We start from the raw sequence: 17173 nt of genomic DNA on the forward strand, positions 1-17173 counted from the left end.
CCAAAGCGCTGATGTGGGGAACGGTAGGGAAGTTGGAGCAGAATCTTTGGTCTTGTAATTTGTGCATTGAATCATAATGAAGAAATGGGATTTTGCCTATTACATTTCTCTATTTAATCTTAACTACGTAATCCACAGGCCAGTGTGAGTTCTGAAGTCCATGCTTATGGTCTGGTACTGTTAAGTTCAAATAAAGCAGGAACTTCTCAAAATTAACTTTCCTTGTATCACAAAAAGAAAAAAAAGAACAACAAACATTTGTCGTGCATCCCAGATCCACATTCATTCGTAATAATGTGAAGTTATAAATAATTTTTCCCCCCCTTTTTTTTTTTTCTGGCAATGTCCTGATAGTGATCAAGCAGAGTTTTGGTGAACATTTCAGTTTACTACATTTTGAGAGCAGAAACAAAAACTTTTGTACAAATTTTAAACCCATTTCCACCAAGACTGAGACTTTGGATATCATTGCACATTCTCTGCTATGTAATCTTGAAATGTCCTCCTCAGGGTCCATGGTTTGCTAATCCTGGAGGAAGTAACAGCATGCCCAGTCGTACCCACAGTTCCGTGCAGAGGACACGTTCCCTACCAGTTCACACCACACCACAAACCGTGGTCACGTTCCAACAAGCTGGTAAGTAATGCCGGGACACACTTACATTTACTTTAACTAATTACAACACTAACATTTGCTTTAACACCTTGGAACTGGCAGGAATGCCGGCTCATTAATTCATCTGCATTGATGGCGCTGACATCAGCGTGGTATCTGCTGACAGTGGGGCAGCTAGAAGAAGTCACACTTCAGGGATGGGCTGAATAAAGTAGAATCCCCCAACTAAATTATATGTGTGTTAGAACAAGACAAAGCTACATAACCATCTTCAGGCTTTGAACATGCCAGCTAAGTGGTGAATGTTGGCCTTTATGCAGTCGTAGATCTAAACAGCTGTACATGCAGCCTGTTAGATTTGTTTTTCTAGCCATTTCCTACTTTTTATTTATTTATTTTCCCCACAGTGTTGCTGCTGCTCAGGACTTTCTGGAACTTTGCCATCTATGCCTATGCTGTTTGTTTTTTGTTTTTTTAAATGATGCTATTACCGTCTTCATTTAAACATCATACTGTTGCCAAGCAAATCAACACTCAGTTATTTATGCCACAAACCAGCAGATTATATGTATGAGCAGGAGAGCAGAACAAGAGCTAACATCTCAGCAGAAGTTCGGGCAGGTTCCTCTGTATAGGCATTTGTCTGACTCCAGACCTCATAGGCTGTTGAAGAGGGGACACGCATCTCTTGTTTTTCCCTCATGGGGTATCAGAGGTTACTAGAATATAAAACTGAGTGAGAAACTAAGTAATTTTTTCCTTGAGCATCGAATATTATGGGTTTCACAAAAACACTGCTGCATGAAAGACCCTGGATCTCATCATTACCACTCACTGTTTTCAGATGCTTCCTGGCAAACAGAACCAAATTTAAGAGGGGCAAGGAAGGAGGGGCGGCACTTGCTGCATTTATTAACAGCAAATGGTGCCACCCTGGTCACATTACCATGAAGGATCATTTCTGCAGCCCACTTATTGAAGTGTTAGTAGCAGAGTTGCATTATATTACATACCCAAGCAGTTTGTATGCTATTTTGCTGGTTGATTACATTTCTCCTTTCACATGCTTGTCAAACATGGCTTATATCATCAAGTCTGTTACTGTAAGACTACCCTCTGCACCTGTGTACTTTCCTCATGACTTCTGGGGACTGAAATGAAGTGACTTTGTTCCAATTTCACTCAGTTTGTGGACTTCGCTACCAAGGGACACGGGTCCCTGCTCTGTGCTGACATTAAGGCTTGCAGCTCTCAAGGCAAAACCTGGTCCGCCATCAGCCCAGGCACAGACCAATGCTTTCACTTGGCACAGCTGAGACTGTGAAGAAGTGGTCTGAAGGCCCATATGTTTCTTTGGCAAAATTGTTTTTAATGCACGACCATAGCTGGACTGGCCATCGGGCGTACCGGGAATTTGCCCGCTGGGTCGATGGTGATTTATTTTTTTTTTGGTTTTATGGGCCGATGATTTATTTATTTTCTTTCATGTAATGGTATAAACAATGAGAGGTGGTGGATTGGCCAGATGCTGGCCGATGTGTAAAAATAACTCAGTTGTTTGGTGGTGGCTATGGCGGAGCTTCCACAGAGGCCAGCAGGTGGATGAGGGAAAGGGGAGGCAGGAGAAGAGACCCGAAGCAGCCGCCAGTCCGAGTGTCAGGTGAACTAAACTTCAGGTAAGAAGTTATGACCTGCAGTCTATCTGGGTCAGATATAAACCAAGTTTAGTTGTAGTTTATTTTCGTTGTGCTGACTTTTTACAGTCAGTTACAGTAATTCGTACTGCGTACTAGCTAGCATGATGGAGTTTCTACAGCTGGGTGGGTGCTATGATGTTACTGATAGTGAACTTTATTTTATTCATAAGGTTAGATAGTAGAGTTGCCAACTGTCCCGTTAAAAAACTGAATCGTCCCGTATTCAGGGAAAATATTACGCGTTTCGTATTGAGCTGAAAAGAAACTGTTTGTCCCGGACTTCAGCTAGAATGAAAAAAGACACAAAGCTGGAGTTATTCTGTGTCTTTACACTGCAGCTGCCTCTTCTCCTCTCATTCTCTCCCCTCCCTCTCCTGTTGCTACTTCAATCATGAAACTGATCAATGATCAGCTGATTGGCTTTTCTCTCTTGTTTGTTTATCGTCCACTTTGCGCCAGAAAGAGGAAACCAGCAGATGTCGCGTTAAACAACAGCAGCACGTTTAAGCTTGATCAGCTGTTGTTAGAATTTATTTAATATTAATTTCTAGTATCAGCTGATGTTTGCTGGAGCCACAGCTGTAAAAGCTGCTGGTCATGATACCGGTTTGGATATCTAGTGAGAGGGAAACATGAAGACGAAACCAGGAGATGTCCTTACTGAATCATCAGAGCTGAACAGGTGATGGAGAAACAGGTTTACCTTTTAGGTGACATGAATGAGTTGAAGGGAAGTTATGAACTGTTTCTGAGAGACAAATAACACCAGGATCCTTTTCTAAGCAGCTGACAGCTGGTAACTGTGCAGGGGCGGCTCTAGCAAAGTTTTGCCAGGGGGCCAGGTAGGGCATTAACATGAGAATAACTTTCTTATTCTCATTTAAAATGTCTTGCTTTTAATAAATAATTATCTGAATCTTACAACCAAAGTTTTTATCTGATGTAAAATGTTGGTATATGTATGATTTCATACATATACCAACAAGACAGTGTGCATCACTGTCACAACAGCGTTTGTTTTCATTCAAAGGCTTTATGGCTTTTCCTATAATACATGGTGGGCCGGTCTCTAGTCAAAATGCCCGGGCCAATTTTTTTGTCCCAGTCCAGCCCTGGGTACAACACGCAATGAGTTAATCTGAGAGGGTGCATTAAAAAATAAATGGCCGGGCCAGCGGTGCACATTGCAAATTAGCTCGCATAGACACATTAGTTGTGCCGCTTCTTAATGACGGTATCTTAGCTAACAACCCCAACTATCAGATTCAACTTGTAATTGGCTAAAAATCACTTAGCCTACCGGTGAGAGCGACATTGCTAGCTGGCAGTTATTTCAAGCAATGTTGACACTTCAAATGCTTCAGGAGCTCTCCGCTCAGCGCAGCATCAGCACCGCGGAAATACACTGATACATCCGTAGACTCAAGACAGAATTCACAATGCGTTTTTGGGACTTTCAGGTGTATGGACCAATGTTTTCTTTTCTGATCAAACCAGAAAGCTTTAATGAGCAGCTGGATTTGTCTCGCATTAACTGGCTGAGTTAATGCGACATTGAAATGCAGCTGATAGAAATGAAAACCTCGACTCTGTGGGGGTCAAAGTTTGCAGAACTAAGAACGCAGCTGGAATCCACAGCTGTGAGTGTTCATGGAGCTTGCATTTTCACCTGCTGGACATCACTACCTGACAAGTTTAACTGTCTTCAGAAAATTGCATCAAAAATCATCAAAAAGGTTGCCGACCCCTAGTTTATGCCATCTTCTTGTGGACACCTCTGTCGTTGTACAAACTATCCGCTGTTTTCTGAACTATCCCTGGGTTACCAAACACATCAAGAAACTCCTGAGTGAGACAAATAGGGTATTTTGTTCAACTCCAAATTTATCCAATAAAATGATGCTCCTAACACCTCAAACCCTCAGTGCCCCTCAGCTGTGTGTCATACCCCAGCACTGCTTTAACCTAAGTTAACAATCTGAGCTGGGACCTGAAGGCCCGCCTGTAATGTCCATGTGTGCACCAGTCACTGTAACCACGGGAGCCAAGCAAAGTGACCTGTAGTAGCCTCTGCTGATTGCTACTTGTCACTAACAGTGGACAGTAAAAGGAACGGCCATGGCTAAGCTTTAAAAGCACTATCCAAGTACAGAGTATTTACCATTTCTATGGACAAGCTGTGACAGAAATATCCCTATTTTAGAATGAAGAGGAAAAACTGATTTTAAAAAGACCAAAGGAGAGGAGCGAAATTAGGTGGAGGGAGAAGTTGAGGCTATGTGAGAGAGGAAGAGATGGAGGCTGGGAGGGAGGAAAGAGTCAAAGGAGTCTCACAATGAGGCTCTTTGTGCAGTGAGTCCGGGGCTCCCTGGCCTGCTTTCCATCCCTCTCTCACTCATTTACTTTCTTTCTTAGATTTCTTTCTTTTCCTCTCTCTCTGTTTTCCCCTCCTCCCCCCTTCTCTCCATCTTTGACAACTCTGCAGAGTCATGCACACATAAGTTGCTCTCAAGGGTGATTAAAGCTGTGTCTGGCCAGGGTAACTGATGTGAAAGGCTATACGTCCCTCACCCCTCCAACCACACACTGTCTGATGTGCCTTTCTCTTTACCGACATTTGAATAAGGTTCCTCATTAAATGACAAAAAAGTGGTGGAGGATAAGGAAACAAGTGTATGTTAGATGATTGGATGTTTTTATTTTTTCTTGTTTCCAGCGTGTGTTTGTGTAGCTGTAAGTTTGTACACAGGGGGGTTGGTGGGGTGTGGGGGAAGAAGGGGTGATGGTAGGGATTTGGACCCTATAAATAGCCCAGTGCAAACTACTGGGCCTAACTCTGTCTCTCTTTCCACAAGAGATTTTCACTGCCCAGTCTGTGTTGGAGACTCAGCTAGCCTCTTAAGCCCCAAGGGGTTTCTGAGCTTCCTGCTCGAAAATGCAATGCCCAAATTTAATTGATTATTTCTCTGCAATTACAAACTCTGTGCTTATAATCTTGGTATCAAAATAAAGCTAACACTTGTGAAATTTCATCAGAGGTGTAAATATTGAAGCAGATATTACTGTGTCAAAGTTACTTTTTCTGTGTTCCAGTCTCAGTAAGTAGATTTTATCCTCGCCTAATTTATTTATTTATTTATTTTTAGCATATAACTCTTTTAAAAATATGCCTCAGTTCACAATTCATTCCAGAAATTCAGTAACCAACATATAAACATCATCTATGCAAAGATTTATGTTTCTACAGTGAAACAGTGGAAAAATTACAGCACTGTCAATACATGAATATCCACACGTTGTACAAAAAATGTCCAATTTTGGCACACAATTGGACATCATGCCAGTTGAATTTTTTTTTTCTTTTTTTTTTTAGGTATTTAAGAGCAGAAATGAATTAATTTTATTAACAGGCCTAAAAATGCTTTTTTTTTTTTTTTTAAATATATTTGTGAAGAATTAACCACACATTTACATGGCAATGGCCCTTTTCTGCCGTGCGCATGGTGCGTTTAATAGACCCTGTCACTACCCGATCTGTACCGGAAACCCGATCGGTACCCCGCATGCGCAAATCTTACGTCACTTCCTCTCTTTGCCAACATTGCGACATTCAATATATTTGAATGATACGGTTAGCGCCCAGTCAGTTAGCGAGTTTTCAGACCCCTTAGCGACAAAGATGTGAAAGCGCGTATCGCTTTTACTCTCAACAAGCAGTGGGTGCTGTAACGGAGTCAGTTCTTCTTTTACTCTTTTACTCTTATGCTGTTTTGTGGATCACAAGGTTTAAAACTACTTATAAACACACAAAGTAACTCTACCAGAGTGCCTATTTCGGGTCACTTTTGCCAGTCCAAGCCCGGGTAAAGGAGCAGGGTTGGAATTGTGACATTAAAACAAACATTAATTGCTAAAAGAAATTTAATTTGTAGTTCTAAATAAACTCTAAATGCATTTAAGATGTTTTTTACTCACTTTGTCTCTTCCACAATGTTATTTCTCTCTCCAACAACAATAGGTTACAATTAGATTAGCATGACCAATTATGCAAATTAGGCGATGACGTCATTTAGCGACTTTTAGGACAACCAATAGCGATTTTTCCTTACTGAGGAGTTGGCAACACTGCGCCCAGTTAGCTCCTAGCATTTTTTAACAGCTCTGCCTCCTTTTCGACTACCGGGACAATGGATAATCCGTATCCGCAACAAATTTTTGCTTTTCTCCTCAACAGAGAGCATTCCCCGATTGAACAACGGCGCCGTAAAATAAGAAGAATGGTGCCTAATGACAGGGTTAATAATACAGACTTTATAATATGTCACGTGAAGATTCAGCAGCCAGATGAAGTGTTTACTGGCAATTGACAGTGATAGCGGACATTATCATCACTTTTCCAACAATCCTCTCCACACAGACCAGCATAAACACACTCGATTATCACTAAATCAAATTTAACACACGTATGTAATGACGCTAATTCAGTTTACAATAGGGTTCATTCGCTCAGTCAGCAGGTGGCGGTATCCTCGTACACTGGGGAGTACACTGCCATTAAATGAACAGAAGAAGAAGAAAACCCCTGCACATGCGTGGTACGCATCAGGTAGACCCGATTTGTACGGTCCGACTTTGCACATGCGCAGTAAGGATCGGGAGTCCCGATCTGTCACTATCTTTTTATTTTTTTGTTTTTGTCTACATTATATTAAATGTTTTGTTATCGGAAACATTTTAAGATATACTTGTTATTCTTAACATCTTAACAGGTACTCTGACCTGTAACTATCGTAAAATGCTTCGACCGGAGGTAGACACCTTTCGCGCATGCGGGGTACCGATCGGGTTTCCGGTACGGATCGGGTAGTGACAGACCCTGTGCACGAGAAAATGCTAACTTCCTGGTTTGAGACCGGATGTAGGGTTGTACATTCCTGGTAGCTTTACTTTGCAGTCAATCGCTACTGCGAAGATATGCTCCAAAATCATGTCCAAAACTCAAAAACGGAAAGATCGCGTTAAATTACAAAGAGCAGAAGGTGGGAACACTCACCACTGTTGTCATAAAAAAAATGTAATGATCAATTTTGACGTTTAAACAGTTTAGATCGATCAGTTGTTTACATCACTCAAGGAAAGCAGAGCTGCATTACAAAATCAGAAGACACATCGTCCACATTCAGAAGCACATCTCTGTATAGTGACTGGTCTTATGATTTAAACAGGCAAATGTTCAACATTCAAACTACAGGTGAAGAATAGTCAAACTAGATGTCTCCTCGTTATGTCGATATCAGCTAGTCAGGTACACACCCACACAGTATGTTAACAAACTGTGGAAAAAAAGCCACACAAAAAATTAATGATTGCTGGTAAGGGTTTCTATACATTAGCATTTACGAAGGGTATGTTGTGACTTACCTTCAAAATTACAGTGGTCCCTCGCGGTTCACCTTTCACCTCACTGTTTCGCAGATTTTGTAGTGCATCACATTGTGTCCTGCGTCCTGATCGGCTGCAGACGATCTCCTCCGTCACGTCTCTCCTGTACAGTACAGAATCGCTGCATCAATCGCTAGCAGTGTGACTTTGAAGTGCAGTACTGTATGTCGACCATGTCAACAAAACGTTTTGCACCGTCAAAAAATAAAATTGGCTACTTGATTTCACTTATCGCTGGTTATTTTTAGAACATAACACCCGCGATAAACAAGGGACCGCTGTTTACAGATACTGAGAAATATAACATTTGAATCTTTCTCTTTTGCTCTGAGGCGCAGGGGAAACATATCGACAAGTCGATGAACATCATTTACAGATATGTTGGGTAAATGCCCAAGACATCTATAGAAATGTAAATCGCCGCTTGATTCATTAATTTGCTTAACTTGTTTTGGACCATAAACAAGGCGCTAATAGGACACCGGAAACAAAGCTCCCCACAGGTGTTTCCACACCGGAAGTAGCATATGCTATTGGCTTCTGGCCCTTTAAACTCTGAGCGGCTGTAACTTTGGTTTCTTTTGGTCAATTTGCATGATTGACACCTCATTTTAATCGTTTGAGCCAAACGATTAAAATGTAACAATGTAACAATGCCACAGTAACAATGCCACGTTCACGTCACTTCAACCAATCAGACGTTGCAAGGCCAAAAACCACGTCGGCCCGAATTTACTGCATATGACGTCTGTCCAGTCACATGTCTGTAGGTGGGTCTAAAATGGAGGTTGTCAAAGGAAAACAGCTGTGATGCGGCTAGTTAGGCGTGGTAACTGCTGATAATCACGTGGCTACCGGCGAAAGTAACTGAGGAAATCGGGATGGTAAGCCAATTTCTGTCTTATAGAATTTGCGCCGCTGTGTGGGTTTTTTTGTGGTCTTCTTTGGCGGCTCATTCAGTGAATTTTGGTCAGAGTGTGGTGAAACTTGGTGTTTGGAGTCAGTAATAGCTCTGGAAGATAACTAGCCTTTCGTTAGCCGGTTATATGAAGTCTGAAGAATTTCTTGTTCGGTTTCGTTTGTTTAGGGGACGTCTGCACATTTACGTAACTGCTCGTTTAATCATGGTTTGTTTTCGGTGTGTTTGGTGGTTGTAGAAATGGTTTATATGACATTTTAGCTGAGATTCTGAGGTTTCTGTGGATACCACACATGTCTGGACTTATATTTCTCACCCCGTGTTATAACCGATTAAACCTGATCTCCTCCTTTTTGCCCCCGGTACCGGGGGCATGGGGCTTAAGTGGCTAGGGACTAAATGGTTTGAAGTGGTTGCTAGGTTCCTATTTAGGCTGCTAGACACAAAATTTGCTAATACACAGGCCCTTGGGTTAGCATGCTAAATCTGCAACATATCTGTTTTGTTTTTTTTTTGTTTTGTTTTTTTAATAAATTGCTTCCTTCAGGAAGTCAAGTTGTCATCTGTTTGTGCTCGATGTTTTCACTGTTGTTCTTGATTTCAATATGTTTTTGTATCTGCACAGATCTTCAGTTACCAGTGACAGAGCCAGACATCAATAATCGCCTTGAGTCTTTGTGTTTGAGTATGACCGAACACGCCTTGGGAGGTATGTTTTTCACCGATCCTCATATTTAACTGTAAAATACAATGCTGTGATATGAAAAGCTTAGTTTGGCTGAGGACAAGAAGAAGAGCCTTTTATAAAGAAGTGCTCTAATAAGCTGCATAATCAATAATATAACGTTGCCCAATGAAAGCTGTGAAATTTCCAGCGCAGCATTGTGAGCTTTAAGGGAAGGTTTAAAGTGGATTGTAGTTGGTGGATGCAGTGGCTGTCAAAGTTCCCTGTTTCTCCTGTGATCTAAAGAAGCGCTTAATGAATCCAATCACAAATTTTCACGAAAGACATTTTAAGCGGCTCAGTTAGCTGAAGTTGTTATTTTCTTACTATGTTCAGGTCATGTTCTGTTTTTGACACAGGAAGCAGTAATCAGTAACCTGTTTGTGTGCAATATTATCTATTCTGTTTCTGTCATGTGAGAATTGGAACAAATAGTAAGCAGCACACTTTTGCTCTTTCTCAGATTCTATCAAAGTCAGATAGCTGGTGTCTTACTATGGCTTGATCTCCTCAATTGATTTTAACATTGATGTAGGACCTGATTGACCCTTCCCAACACTGTTGGCTTTTAGAGCTTTAGATTTTGACTCCAGACTTGTTGGAACACAACAAGGATTTTTCAGATGCTTTTGATTTTGAAGTTTAAATCTGGCAAGATAGGTCCAAAAAATGCTAAGCTGGGAAACTGACAGCGACTCTGCAGTAAAGTCAAGTTCATTTAAGACGAGGGAGATAAATGGAATAACCACAGTATTTACAAAAAAAACCAAGTTTTAGCAGCAGCTTTCGCCAGTATATTATTAGATATGAGCTGCTGAGCAACTTGGAGCGATGTGACTTTTTGATCCAACTCATTGATTCCCGAACTGTGGGCCACAGCCTCCTAGTGGCCTGCTGAAGTAACACAGCTGTGCTAGAAAATGTTGTTTACCATAAATTCTTATTTTTTATAAAGGTTTCAACATTTTAAAATAAAAAAAAAATAGGACTACATAATTAATAAATAAACAACATTTAGTTTTAGTGAGTTGGCAGTCTGAAATTCAGGGATGGCTGATCGAATCAATCAATACTGTAGTTTAGCATGCCAGAGTGTTGCTGTAAACATTATTTTTAATTGATGCCTAATAATACATGTAAACGCATAATCTAACGATATGAACAGCTTTAAAAAAAAATGTTTATAATGATGTGGCGCTTTAAATGCTGATCTTAAAAAAAAAAAAAAAAAAAAAGCCATGTCTTGTACATTAAATGAGCTTGTAAATGTGTCAGTACTGTACAGGACTGTAGTGGATGAGACCTTAATCAAGTCAGACTGTTGTTGACCTGGTTGTGGAAACTATACTCGTATGTACAGTGAGTTTTAGTCTCGTGGCCAAAACTCAGCTGAAGTGAAGACAGTGCTTCTCAGTCTTCAGCACAGAACGATGAACAAGTGTTGCTTTATGCTGCCGTATGTGTGTGTATGTTTATGTATAGCAGAACTGGGCATAGCAAAAAAAACGAGTGCATCGACCTTTAAAAGATAATAAATAAATAAATAAATAAAAATGCCCTGTATATCAGAATTTTTACCTTTTTTTTTTTTTTTTTTTTTTTTTTTTCTGTTTTCTGAAACATAACTTGGTAACTTAACTCAAACCACAGGAAGTGACCTAAAATGTTTGATGGCATATAGAAAAATATGCTGACTTCTGGCACACAGATGGCCTTTTTTAGACAGCCTGGACTAAAATGAACTTTGATTAAACTGCCTCTCTAACCCCCTAACCCTAACCCCCTAACCCTAACCCTAACCCCTAACCCCCTAACCCTAACCCCCTAACCCTAACCCCCCTAACCCTAACCCCCTAACCCTAACCCTAACCAAACAAAACAATCTTTGAGCCGTGGACACTGAACATTTACCAAATCTATAAACAAATTTTTAAAATTATCAATAACTTGCTTAAGAAACAAAAATAAATAAATGGAGATGGGATAAAATGACATTGGTGAGTCAGACGATATTTGACTTCTTCATTGTTCTCCACCTGTCCTTCAGGTTGACATTTGTTCGATCTTTGAAGCCGTAGTGTTCCTTCTCAATTTGTCATGATGTATATTCCCAAACTGCACAAAGTAAAATTGGACTAAAAAAAATGCAAAAGTGTACACACTTCCATCAAGCTGCTTAAGCCAGTGTTACTTTAACAAGCCCAGGCTTAAAGGCCTTTGGGTCAATTATAAAACAAAATTCAAGGATAGCTTAACCGTCATAGTTTTGTTTAATGCAGTATATTCTCCCCTTTGCGACACTATTAAACAGCAGCATGCGAGGACATTAGCCCTAACCCTTTCTCCTTTTCTTTTTTTCTTCTCGTGGAATTAGAAATCTCCACTGGTGTGCAGCTTGATAACGTTTTCTTCCTCAGCCAAACCAGCAGCAGCAGGTGTCAGACTGTTGTTTTCCTCTGAAAGGCTCTATCAGTATTTTGACAGATGTGTTGTTTTCTCACCATGACAGTGTGAGCCCTAGCCCCCTTGCTGTTCACCGAATTAGCAAAGCTTCATGCTTTCAGTTCAAATGAGATGACATCATTATTCATAGCCCAGAGTCACAAGCTCCACTACACAAGTAGCTGGATCAGAATTAGATTTGGTACACATAAGAAGTCAAATGGCTGTTTTTTGTTTTTTTAATTTAGTAGAGGGATTAACAGGATGGAGGGGCATAGCTATGTGTTTATAGCTAGCGTGGTTTGATTGTACTGATTTCTATGGTGTCACGTTCAGAAATGATAGAGAAATAAATTCTCTAGAATTCTGTAGACTTGTGTGAACTGGTCTAGAGAATGAAATATATAAATATATGAAATATATAAATATATGAAATATAAATAAATAAGTAAGTAAATAAGCAAATATATATATATATATATATATATATATATATATATATATATATATATATATATATATATATATATATATATATATATTAATATTAAAATAACACAACACCCAGCACGCCCCTGCGGGCGGTTTATCCTTCAAGCTCGGGTCCTCTACCAGAGGCCTGGGAGCTTGAGGGTCCTGCGCAGTATCTTAGCTGTTCCCAGGACTGCGCTCTTCTGGACAGAGATCTCCGATGTTATTCCCGGGATCTGCTGGAGCCACTCGCCTAGCTTGGGAGTCACCGCACCTAGTGCTCCGATTACCACGGGGACCACCGTTACCTTCACCCTCCACATCCTCTCGAGCTCTTCTCTGAGCCCTTGGTATTTCTCCAGCTTCTCGTGTTCCTTCTTCCTGATATTGCTGTCATTCAGAACCGCTACATCGATCACTACGGCCGTCTTCTTCTGTTTGTCTACCACCACTATGTCCGGTTGGTTAGCCAACACCATTTTGTCCGTCTGTATCTGGAAGTCCCACAGGATCTTAGCTCGGTCATTCTCCACCACCCTTGGGGGCATCTCCCATTTTGACCTCGGGACTTCCAGGTTATACTCGGCACAGATGTTCCTGTACACTATGCCGGCCACTTGGTTATGGCGTTCCATGTATGCCTTGCCTGCTAGCATCTTGCACCCTGCTGTTATGTGCTGGATTGTCTCTGGGGCATCTTTACACAGCCTGCACCTGGGGTCTTGCCTGGTGTGATAGACCCCAGCCTCTATGGATCTTGTGCTCAGAGCTTGTTCTTGTGCTGCCATGATTAGTGCCTCTGTGCTGTCTTTCAGTCCAGCTTTGTCCAGCCACTGGGAGGATTTCTGGATATCAGCCACCTCCTCTATCTGCCGGTGGTACATACCGTGCAGGGGCCTGTCCTTCCATGATGGTTCCTCGTCTCCCTCCTCTTTCTTGGGTTTCTGCTGCCTGAGGTATTCACTGAGCACTCGGTCAGTTGGGGCCATCTTCCCAATGTATTCTTGGATGTTCGTTGTCTCATCCTGGACTGTGGTGCTGACACTCACCAGTCCCCGGCCCCCTTCCTTCCGCTTAGCGTACAGCCTCAGGGTGCTGGACTTGGGGTGAAACCCTCCATGCATGGTAAGGAGCTTTCTTGTCTTTATGTCAGTGGCTTCTATCTCCTCCTTTGGCCAGCCTATTACCCCAGCAGGGTACCTGATCACGGGTAGGGCGTACGTGTTGATGGCCCGGATCTTGTTCTTACCATTCAGCTGACTCCTCAGGACTTGCCTGACCCTCTGCAGGTACTTGGTGGTTGCAGCTTTTCTAGCGGCCTCTTCATGGTTCCCATTTGCCTGCGGGATCCCCAAGTACTTGTAACTGTCCTCTATGTCTGCAATGTTGCCTTCTGGTAGTTCAATCCCCTCAGTTCTGACTACCTTCCCTCTCTTTGTTACCATCCGGCTACACTTCTCCAGTCCGAACGACATTCCAATGTCATTGCTGTATAGCCTGGTAGTGTGGATCAGTGAATCGATGTCTCGTTCACTCTTGGCATACAGCTTGATGTCATCCATGTACAGGAGGTGGCTGACAACTGCTCCGTTCCATAGTCGGTATCCGTAGCCAGTCTTGTTAATGATCTCACTGAGGGGGTTCAGGCCTATGCAGAACAGCAGTGGGGACAGAGCATCTCCTTGGTAGATCCCGCACTTGATGGTGACTTGTGCTATGGGCTTGGAGTTGGCCTCTAGTGTTGTACGCCACATCCCCATTGAGTTCCTGATGAAGGCTCTTAGGGTCCCATTGATCTTGTACAATTCTAGGCATTCCAGTATCCAGCTGTGGGGCATTGAGTCATAGGCCTTCTTGTAATCAATCCAGGCAGTGCACAGGTTGGTCAGTCTGGTCTTGCAGTCTCGGCTGATTGTTCTGTCTACCAGTAGCTGGTGTTTTGCGCCTCTGGTATTCTTGCCAATTCCTTTCTGTGTCCCGCTCATGTATTGACCCATGTGCCTGTTCATCTTAGCCGATATGATGCCTGACAGGAGCTTCCATGTAGTACTGAGGCAGGTTATTGGTCGGTAGTTGGAGGGGACCGGTCCCTTCTTGGGGTCCTTGGGGATCAGGACCGTCCGACCTTCGGTTAGCCATTCCGGGTGTCTCTCGTTAACTAGCAGCTGGTTCATTTGTGCTGCCAGACGCTCGTGGAGTGCATTCAGCTTCTTCAGCCAGTAGGCGTGAACCATGTCGGGCCCTGGTGCTGTCCAACTCTTCATACTGGAGACCCTTTCTTGGATATCTGCCACTGTGATGGTTACTGGACCCTGTTCAGGGAGGTCGCTGTGGTCTGCCCTCAGATCCTCTAGCCACTGAGCATTGCCGTTATGGGTTGCATCCTTCTCCCATATGCTCTTCCAGTATTGCTCCGTCTCCAGCCTTGGTGGTGCTGTTCTCTTATTGTTCCCTTGCCACTGAGAGTACACCTTTGCTGGTTCTGTGGAGAACAGCTGGTTTATTCTCCTGCCTTCTATCTCTCTGGTGTACCTCCTCAAGCGGCTGGCCAAGGCTGTGAGTCTTTGCTTGGCAGTTTCCAAGGCCTCAGGTATGGACAGCTTGCTGTATTTCTTAGGCACCTTATTTGTCGCACCTTTCTGCAACTCCGTTAGTTGGCTAACCTCCCTCCGTGCTACTTTGATCTTGCCCTCTAGCCTCCTTCTCCATGGAGGGTACTGCCCCTTGTCGCTGTTCAACTTGTAGCCAAGCATCTCACTGATCACTGCTGCCGTATTGTAGATCAGCTTGTTAGTGTCGGTAATCGTGGTTGTAGGTATTGCCCGTAGTGCTGCATTAACATCATCTAGCAGACCTTCTGAGGGTACTTCACGTAATCTTGGTAACCGGCTACGGGGGATCCAGGTTTCAAGCTTGGCCATGATCCTATTTTTCAGGTCAGTTCCTCTCACACTCAACGATCCTTCTCCTATCGCACTTGGGGCTATGTACCCAATCTCGGGTGGGGGTGATGATATCGCCCCCCTGACCTGGGGTCCTGACTCCTCCTTGCCGTAGCATTTGTGTTGTACCTCGTCAATCTCTAGCTGTGAGAGCAGTCCCTTCTTTCGAATGTTGGAACACTGAGCTACTAGTTGTTTCGCCGTCATTGTGGATGTTGGGTATCGAAGAATCCATAGGTCCCTCATCCTATTCATGTAGCCCCTTCCGCCGGGGTTACTTGTGTAGTAGCATTCCAACAACGCCCTGTTTTCGTCTCTTGCCCACCGATGCCTTCTTGTTCCAGTAGCCCACTTTTCGTCAGGGTGCCCTGGTTCCTCAACACCTGACGCGGACCTTGTTGATCCGGGCGACGTCCGAGCCGGCATGCCTTCATATTTATCTGTCTCGCTCATGTCTGCGGTAGGCTTGCTTAGCATAGGGGTTCTAGCCTTAGGACCCTTACTGGATACAGACGCCCCAGGCAGGAATCGAACTTGCGATCCTCTGTTCCAAAGGCGTGTAGTCTAACCACTACGCTATCCAGGGTTCGTATGGGTGCTTGAAATCCTTGAAAATACTTGAATTTTAATGTCGTCTTTTCAAGGTTTGAAAAGTGCTTGAATTTCAGATGTGGTGCTTAAAAGTGCTTGAAAATGTAACTGTATTTCATTCACAATAAATAACTATCTGATTGAAAAGTTTTCTTATCAGATAGAGAAATAAAATGAGTCGCAAAATGTAAAAGCAAAATTCCCCCCACCCCTGGGCTGCCTTGCGCCTCTGTCTGTTTCAACGTGTGACCCCAACCCTCCCTCGGACAGGATGAGTGCGCTAACATACCTGTAGGTTGCTGTTTTAATGAGTGTTGATGAAAAACAACAATGGCAGTTTGCGCTCTCCAGTCGCATGATAGGTGAGTAAATAATTTTCCAGTATACGTACGTTACACGTGTTATTTTTTTAAAATTATGATTATTATTATTAGCTATCAAACTCGCTGGAGAGATGATTGAAATGCACTGAGTGTGATGCAGTATGGCAGCGCTATTATGGAATATGCTGTGAACTTAACACATATCACTGCTAAGTAATGTTAGCTAATTTACTCAAGTGAAAGCTTTAAACACTAGCCTGATACATAACTAGCTAACTTAAGGCTTTCTAATTAACCCTCTGGGGTCGAGGGACCCAGAGTCTCCATTTCAACTTAGGTTGAACGTGCGGACTTCAAACTATATACCAGTTTTAAAATTGTGCTGATAGGCCACGTAAAACCGATGGGGGGTTTTTTTTCGGGTTTTTTTCTGAATAACACAGTGGCGTTTACTTCGGGAAGAAACTGTAAAAATGGCGTTTTCTAAGGAGAGCGCTAGCAAACGCTTTGCTTGTGAGTGAAAAAAGACAAAGAAAAAACACTCCTTCCCTATTTGCGGAAAAATGTACCATGTCAACCAATCAAAAATGATATGGCAACATGTGGCATTTGGTTGTTTGGGAAGAGGGGGAAGTTTTAGGAGAGAGAGAGAGTTTTGATACGTGAGAGATTTGTGACGTTTACCGTGTTTGGAGTCTCAAGTTAGTGTGTTGTCTTGTGTAGCTGTTGTTTTGTTTTGTGTGTCAGTTCTACTAGTGATCGTCACAGTTGCTGCAAAAAAGCCACCAAAGGCAGGTTGCAGTGTAAACGCTGAGTGACACACCTGCTGTCAGACCTGCAGGTTTATCCCTGTGCTGTTCTCATCTGTGTTATAGTGGACACAAACTATTTTTTGGAGTGGCATAAATAATTTGTGTGCTTTCTTATTTGATGCAGAGCACCTGATTGTTCTGTAAATAGTTTTAAATGGTTATATAAAAAACGTCTGAGCCTTGGCTGCATTTTT

The 17173-nt window shown here is 42.6% G+C and overlaps 1 protein-coding gene across 4 annotated transcripts in view; it reads left to right on the forward strand.

Annotated features, from left to right (window-relative positions):
• samd4a (sterile alpha motif domain containing 4A) overlaps positions 1-17173 on the forward strand; it is a 73412-nt gene that overhangs the window by 48955 nt on the left and 7284 nt on the right. For all 4 annotated transcript variants that reach the window (XM_082514297.1, XM_082514296.1, XM_082514298.1 and 1 more), the window contains 2 exons: positions 511-637; positions 9300-9383. In XM_082514297.1, coding sequence (XP_082370423.1) covers positions 511-637; positions 9300-9383 — 211 coding nt within the window. The remainder of the gene's footprint in view (positions 1-510; positions 638-9299; positions 9384-17173) is intronic.

The sequence above is a fragment of the Aulonocara stuartgranti genome, assembly GCF_965226115.1.
Source record: "Aulonocara stuartgranti genome assembly, chromosome: 1".
Lineage (NCBI taxonomy): Eukaryota > Metazoa > Chordata > Actinopteri > Cichliformes > Cichlidae > Aulonocara > Aulonocara stuartgranti.